The 8,685-nt window shown below is 32.1% G+C and overlaps 1 protein-coding gene across 1 annotated transcript; it reads left to right on the top strand.

Annotated features, from left to right (window-relative positions):
- The first annotated feature begins 1,712 nt into the window (after positions 1-1,712).
- LOC102671377 (facilitated trehalose transporter Tret1-like) lies at positions 1,713-8,657 on the top strand. Its single transcript, XM_006621282.2, has 6 exons — positions 1,713-2,100; positions 3,237-3,490; positions 4,691-4,893; positions 5,988-6,183; positions 6,528-6,816; positions 8,105-8,657. The coding sequence occupies exons 1-6, from the start codon at positions 2,028-2,030 to the stop codon at positions 8,500-8,502; spliced, it is 1,413 nt and encodes a 470-aa protein (XP_006621345.1). The 5' UTR covers positions 1,713-2,027; the 3' UTR covers positions 8,503-8,657.
- The last annotated feature ends 28 nt before the right edge of the window (positions 8,658-8,685 follow it).

The raw sequence follows: 8,685 nt of genomic DNA, 5'->3' as shown, positions 1-8,685 counted from the left end.
AACACGAATGAATCCACTGAGTAAATTATTTAGAAACTTTAACGACGGAACTACTTTCGCTTCAGAAACGGACTTGAAATTTTCCTAAGGAATTTGGAAAATAATTTTTTTTTTTTCCTTTAGTTTGTCGAAGGATAAAATTTCGTAGAAAATTGAAAAATCAATTAGTCGTCTGAAAAATTATTATTTATCTTTCGCGTACAATGGAATTTCATTTACTTGGTTAGAGCAATTTCATTTATGGCAAACTGTTTATAACAATCAGTCCATTGATTCTCCCAATTGATTATGATTTCTCATTCGAATAATAGGAGAATTTGCTGTTCAAGTAATAAATAGTTTCAATCAACGAGAATTCAATCGAACGGGCATTAACTGAAATTTCATTCCGTCGAAATTCAATCAAATGAAATTCAATCGTATCTATTCCAACACTTTATGACGATTACACGGAAAATATGACAAATCGAATAAACGCGATACGAATTCATCCGATAGAAATTTACAAATTAAAAGATAACAAGGGATATATCTCGTGTAATAAAACGATTAAAAAAAAAAAAATAAATAAATAAATGGAATATTTCATCGTTGTTCGAACGACAAATTTTTATTTGCCCAAGTTTCGGTCGGTTCATTCGAATAATATCCAACGTTTATTAAAAGTTGAAAAATCCGATTGATAGAGATGGATTTTCCATTTGGATTGTAAAAGCGCGAAGCCTGGCGTAACGTGTAGTATTTGTTAATTGTTCGGAACAGGATTTAACGTTGACATAAATTTTAATGAAGTTCTCGCGCTTATAACGCGGTATCAGGATCAATTTCGAAATAAATTTTAATGAATTTTACACGAGTACACGTGTGGATACGGTTAATTTTAGCAGTACACGTTTATAATACGAGTGTTCTGTGATAAATCCGTCGTTCCATTGATCATTACAATTATTATTGAAATCGTTTTATTTCCAAATGGAACGTATTGCGAATCCATTGAAAAGTACCGAAACGGGTCTCGAAAAATAAATTTTAATGATGAACAGAAATAAATAGAACTATTTCATCACGTACGATGAATATTAATTAAATATAACATGTAATGACTATTTAGAAATAATTATCCAGAAATTAACGTGCCACTGATAACTGAAAGATTTAACGATTTAAGATGTCTTTTAATTTTATTAAAAATCCAAAATTTTATTTAATGTTTTAAAAATAAAACATAATAGACAAACTAGTATGGCTTGAACAAATGTTAAATTGAGTTTACAATATCTGAGAGATATTCTTTTTATTTTACTCACAAAGTATATCATTAACAAGTATTGATAAATTTTTCGAAATTATGATTACGTGTATACATTGTATCAGAAATATTCATGAAATAGAACATGAATAAATTAAAATATTTTGATAACATATAATTTGATATAATACAATTTTAACGATCGAACATGAATGGTCATATCAAAAGTCATCGTCAAGATCACCTAACTTCCTTAAAACTTCACAATTATCTACGACACGTAAAAATATTTTTATCGATATCTGGAAAACTGAAGGTGAACAACGATTATAGGAAAAACTAGTTTAAAACATTGTTCGTGACAAATTTCAAGCTCGAAATCAAGAAGAAGATCGAAATCACTAGATCTTTCCTTCTGGTATTTTTTAATAAATAAAAAAAAAAAAATTATCTCGAAAAATTATTAAAGCGAAAGAAAAGAGAGCGATATCGTTAAACGCGAGAAACGAATCGCGATATTATTTTGAAAAAAGATTTTAGCCGTGAGTGTACGAACCGGATAAAATCTTCGATCAAACGATATAAAGCGATTATGTTTTGTTACGCAAAACGAACGGCGAACCACGATTGACTTTACGATTGACTCCAAAGTCGATATTGCCACGTTAAAATCGGAACTCGATTCGACTACGATCCCATTTCGTGGAGTCGACTTGTTTTCCAATCGTCGACGTTGCGAAATTGTTCGAAAGGGAAATTACATCCTTGGTTTAACACGATGACCACCGCATCGATTAACGACAACGTGGCCGAGATCCGAAAATTAAACCAATACGTCGGAGCCTTCGTAGGTGAGCTAACCTTCCTTCCATATTTCATGCATTGAAAAATCTCTCGATACGATAACTCTTTCCAAATTAAAAAGAATCTGTCCATCTTCCGTTTAAAGAAAAAAAGGTAAGAAAATTGAATTAAAATTATTAGAATCTGTTTATATTAATTTTACAGTCCATTAATCATCCATGATTTTTTTATGCGTTTTTTTTTAATTTATCTGGATTATTAAATATTTGTTCGTTTCCTTTTTATATATAAATTTCGAATGATTGGGAATATTGGTTTTTCGATTTCTTTCGAATATTTTTTTTTTTTTTGGATTTATGGAGAATCGGATATTTTCATTTTCACGTGTAATTGTAATATTTCATATTTGATATGATCTTCATATAAATTATAGAAATAAGAATACGAATAAATGATCAAATTATGTTGCAGAATTAAGGTTCATCTTGGTTTCTTGGTAGGTTTTTCACAATATGCTATTTAAATCCATAGTATACGTGGTTTGCATTTACATTCTGATTTATCTTATTATTCTATTACTTGTTATCGTATCTCTTATAATCCTGTACTTTTATTTAGAATATAATATGAGAAGACAACTGTGAATCACGATAGAATAGAATATTAGCGAGGAAAACAAAATCGAAGATTAACAATTTTTCTTAAAAAAACCTTTATTTTCACTTCTTACTAATTTATCAAATTCCGTCTATTAAATTTTTTTCTCCTTCACTCGTACACCTTCGTTTACCCTAACATTCGTTAGACATCGCTTCTCGGGCAAAGGAAATCGTGTCCAGAAAGAGAAACACGTTGAAGAAACTCGGGCAGACAGTGCTCTTTGTCAGCATCCAATTTCCCCTTTTCTCTTCTCATCGAAAGAAAAAGAAAAAAAAGAAAAGAAAAAAAAAAAAACGAAAAGACCAGAGAAATAAAAATGGCAAAAAAGAAACGGACTTTCGTCTTAAGGGCCCTTTATTATAAAATTTTAACACAGTTTGAATTAAGCAACAATTAGCACGAATGGACACGAGAGGCAAGAGGAAGAGAGGCAAAGAAAGAGTTTAGAGAGAACGAGAGAGAAGAGGAAAGAGAGAAGGGGGAAAAGGAAGATTGACAAACATGTTTGTTGATGAAATTTTAGCATCCCTCGGCGGTTTTGCGCTCGGCATCTCGCTAGGTTGGAATTCCAAGGCCAGCATAGTGCTGAGGAATTACGTCGATGCCACTGCGACTGAAATCGGGCTGATCGGGGGCATTTTAAACGGTGGCATTTGCATAGGGGCGATCCTGATACCGTTCATTGTAGGACGAATATCCAGAACGAACATCTTGTTCTGGACGATGCCTGTTCTCATCCTTACGTGGACCTTGATGATCAGCAATCGTCGTCAGAAGGTGAGAATCATATTCAAAGATAATTCATGTAACAAGCTCTTTAAGAATAAAAGTAAGATATTATTTTTTCTTAACAAAATAAGATATCGAATTGAAATTTTGACGGTGAGCCTTTTGAATTCTTTTCCTTTTTTTTTTCAAGAAATATCATAGGAGAACAATTATTTTGAATTATTTTTTATATAATTAATTAGGATAATTCGTTATTGGTGGCGCGATTAAAGAATAATTATACAAGAATTAGAAACATAATTTGAAATGAGATTTTCTTATTTTATTAAAAGCACGTTGAAATAATGCAAGGCTCTTATTATATGCAAAATAGGAATGAATATTGCATGTGAAATCTAAAGAACATAGGTGCATCATACATAGGAAGATTTTGAGTCAGAGTGTTCATCATCCAAGGGATTAACTAGAATTCACTTCCATATATTGCTGTACTTTACCATTTCTCGTTATAGCGTTTATAAAAATGTCGAAATTTTAAAAGAGAAGATCGTTTCAACATTCGAAAAAAGCTAAAAATATGCGATCCACTCCAGAAGATATACGATAATTTTTTAAAGAGAGATTTTCATACGAAGCATGGTAAAAAAAAAAATTTTTCAACGATAATATTTCTACGATAATAAACGTTCATTAATGTATTTTATCTTTGTAACCAGAATAATTCATAAATACAACAAAATACAAACGAAGCAAGATAACACAGGACCACAGGATAATTTCAGACCGAGGCTTATGTTCACCGAATAATTTTTAAAATTGTATAACTAAAATGGACGCAACAAAGCTCTCTTTTTGAAAATATTTTCAAAATATTCGATATAATATTCAAGAGAAATTTTACACCACCAATAACGAACCATTCCATATTGAATCGTGGCCACGAATACGGTTCATAACCGTTATCGTGTCGATCCTATAACCATAATCGTATCGGCTCTATAACTATCGTTATATCGGTCTTAGAGGATAGCTTTTCAGACAACCCAATATATTCGTGATATTTAATCCATTCATCGTCGCGATTCTCTCTTGAAAATCAGAAAAAAACAGTTTTTCGTAGGATTCAAATAATGCTCAAATAATAAGGATACTCGAGAATTGTTTGAACTTTATCTCAAATTTTGAATTTCGAAAATGAGATGATAATTTGTATCAATGATTTTATTTATTTTATTTTTTTCTTTCTAGGTATTGTTATTCCTGATTGGAAGATTGATCTGCGGCATCTGTGGCGGTGTATCTTGCGTTTTGACGCCAATTTACGTGGCTGAGATAGCGAGCAAAGAAATCCGTGGACGTTTGCTCGCCTTTTTTCAACTGCTAGTCAACTGTGGCGTGATGTACGCTTTCTACGTGGCTCATGCAATCGACGAACAAAAATCTGTATGGAGGTATACATCTTATTTGTAAATTGCTGTTGTTTGTGTAAATTATTGTTTCGTGCGTTATATACAGCTAAGAAAAAGTAAATTGTATAACTAAAATGGAATGAAAAACACGTGTACAAAATGTCCCATTTTAAATATCTCTCAAATAGGCAAATATCTGGAAAAATCGTTGGAAACAAAAGTTTTGCCACGTCAAGGGAATAGATCCTGTATGTTTGGAACAGACTAACAAAAATAGAGGAATAAATTGAAACTTATTATTTATTCATATTTGTTTACTACGGGGGGATTAATATATTCGTGAGATACTTTTAAAGGATCGATTTTAAAGCCCAGATAAATATAAAAGTTGGTATACAAAAATGGTTGAGACTTATTTATTAAGTATATAAAGGATACTTTGAATAATTTGTATTCTCTTGCATATTATGAATTTTTATATCATTGAAATTTTCATAAACAATTTATCTATGATAAAGAAAGTTTAACTTTTATAATTAATTCACCATCGAGCTCTGGAATCTATTTACCCATAAACAAAATTTATCTTTCAATAATTTTTAATCAATACAAATTAAACTTATTATTCTAAATCTTCTTAAGGATTATCAAGAATATTACGAATGGTATAATAATATTTTATTTTATAAAATCTAGTTACGATATACCAATCGATTGTTATCCTTTAATTTGATATACATTTAACATTTCAGTAAATAATACATTCGAATATATTTCAATAGTTTGTTCGTAATTAACAAACACCGGAAATTTTGCAACGAAAATGTACATAGAAATAATTATCGAAATTATTTTGTTACATGCATTATTCATGCCACGCTTTCTTAACCAATATCGATCGATACAATATATAGGAACAACGTATTTATTAATAAATATTAGCATTTAATTAATTTAACAAACAACGAATTTAACGTTGAATATTATTGGCTAATTGATTTATCGAATCTGAAATTATACTCGTTTACACAGATTGCTTATCCCTCGATCACGTGGCTACGTTTTATTAAATCATAGATAGATTATATATACGACACGAGCTTCTTCGAAAAACTGATCAATTCTTTCTCTTAAAGGTACAGCGCAATTTGTGGCCTCGCGTGTCTCTCGATCGCCCCGACAAAATTATTACCCGAGAGTCCGCTCTACTATTTGTCGAGGAACGACGAGATCGGTGCAGAAAAATCCTTGAGATGGTATCGCGGCGACACTTACGATGTCCAGCACGAAATCAACGAAACGAAGCGTCTCGTTCTCGCTCATTCGAAAAAGGTACGAAAAATCGATTTTCTCCTTCTATGGAATACGATAGTCTCGTTGTTAAGAAAAGAAACTGTTAACCTTTTGACTACAACAACACTTATGGACGTTCCATTACACGTGCTTATTTCATTTATTTCAATTGTGATATATTTCTGAGCACTCTGAAGTTAAAGGATTAATAATAAAAATATATTTTTGACGTATCGATTATTAAGGTAGAAATTTGTCAGAAATATTTTTTTCTTATTCAAAATTATGAATAAGGCACGTTAAGAAAAACGATATTGATAGTTATTTAGTGTAAAATTTAGATTTGGATGAGAATTATGATAATTAAATTGTTTCGACATCAGTTCAGCCTACGATTGTTAAAAAATCGTCGAATACTGCGGTCAATGGCGACGTGTTTCGGAATAATCTTGGGCCAACATTTGTGCGGCGTCAACATGATGATTTTCTACGCCCTGATGCTCTTCGAAACCACTGGTTCCGGTGAACTGACCGGAAGCGAACAGACGCTGGTCGTCGGCGCCGTTCAAATATTAGTATGTCTCTTGGCCGCGTTCCTGGTCGACGTACTTGGACGTCGAATTCTCCTCACCGTCTCTTCCCTTTTCATGGGATTGTTCCTCATATTGCTAGGTAAACCATTTTATCAAATAAATGTTGCAACGGCAAATTTCTCGGACCAAGCATTCCTTGCGTTCTTATTTTATTTATTTCGTATTAATTTTTTAATTCGAAATAATGTATTTCATAGTTTTCCAGCGAGATGATTTTTCAGTCAAATTTAAACGTGGAAAAATCATTATCGAACGGAATATTTCGTTTCACCAGTTTCTCGATGACGATTGAGAAATATAAGTGTAATTTTGAATTTATAATCATTTTTAAAACGTGATTTTACATATTGTTATTAATTTGTTTCTACGTATAATTATTATACTTTCGGAATTAATTAAAATTAACAAGTATAAAAATTTTGTAATTTATATTTCGATATATCACGTATTTTTATAATTTACACGGATTGCATATCTACGTGTTATAAATGTAAATTGTGTAAATATCGTATAATATTTTGTTGTATTTGTTAACTGATAGAGAAAAATGATTTGTTCGATGAGCATATCTGCGATGCTGGCTTTAATCCAGCTTAAAATACGACCTCTTCTGCAATACTTCCGGAACACGCGCATATAGTATTAAGAAATCAAAATAGATCGTGTATCAATTGGTTCGATCATTCGTTGGCAATTTAAAAACATATCTCATGCTTGACATTGAATAACAATCGCTTTCTTGCTATTTTAATATCTATTTTATAATATTTATTACTTTTATTACGTGTTACATACGTAAATAATTATATTTCTGAATGAATTCGTAACGCAAATAATATTTATGATCGAACTGCGGATTTTTATGCAAAATTGAAAAAAATTAAATTTAAATAGAGAACTTTCTTTATTTCTCGAACGTTATAAATACGCCCTATACTTTGAATATTTTTCTCCATTTTCTTTCAGATGCATCCGCATTTTACATAAAAGCATAAATATCCACGATCCACAATTATAGATATTGTATAATTTCAACGTAAAATTTTCCTTGGAGAATTTTATCAAACATTTTCAAAAACCGACCAATTTTTATCAATTGATCGATCAATTCAATACCGTTCAAACTCCAAATCAGATATTTGTAAAACGAATATTATTCCAAATTTCAGCACATCGACCGACATCATCGGCATAATCAAACAAACGATGACTCAAGATCAATTTGTTCAAAAAAGAAACGCTCTTCGCCATCTCGAACCCGATACCATCCATCAAACAACCATCCAATAACATTCCTCTAAAAAGGAATAATAACACAACAATATATAAATAGAATTTTCCTTCATGTTCCGTTTCATCTGTTCCAGGTTGGTTCTTCAGTTTACGCGACAGCGACCCCGAATACGACGACATCTACTTCTGGATGTCGCCCACTTGGATCACTCTGATCTTCGCCGCGTTCAACCTAGGTCTCGGGCCAATTTCCTGGTCTTTGTTAGGGGACACGCTTCCGGAAGAGCTGAAGACCTCGGTCGTCTCGATGGCGGTCGCGTTCGGATGGCTGATCTCGATGATGGGCACCCTGACTTTCGACGAGATGATCATTTCCCTGGGCAGCACTAAAGTTATGTGGCTCTCCGCGGCCATATGCTGGCTGATCGCTTTATTCTGCGCCATCGTGGTCAAAGACAACACCGGGAAAAGTTTGATCGAGATACAAGAAGAATTTCGCATCGAGTCTAACGCAGGGTTAGAGGAGACCTGATCCTTATTCTCGAACAGCGATGTAGAGAGATCTATTTCAATGTGAATTTTGTATTTTGAAGCTTGGATATAGGGCGACGAGCTGATTTCTTGTATTTTATTGGAACAAATGGCACGCTGAGAACTGTGTTTAATATTTCGTAGTTACAATGTAACGAAGATTTTTTTTTTTTTTTTTTTTTTT

This window comes from Apis dorsata, unplaced genomic scaffold, assembly GCF_000469605.1.
Source record: "Apis dorsata unplaced genomic scaffold, Apis dorsata 1.3 scaffold_626, whole genome shotgun sequence".
NCBI classification, from domain to species: Eukaryota; Metazoa; Arthropoda; class Insecta; order Hymenoptera; family Apidae; genus Apis; species Apis dorsata.
The sequence above is the reverse complement of the archived record's forward strand: the minus strand, read 5'-3'. Positions and strand labels throughout refer to the sequence as shown.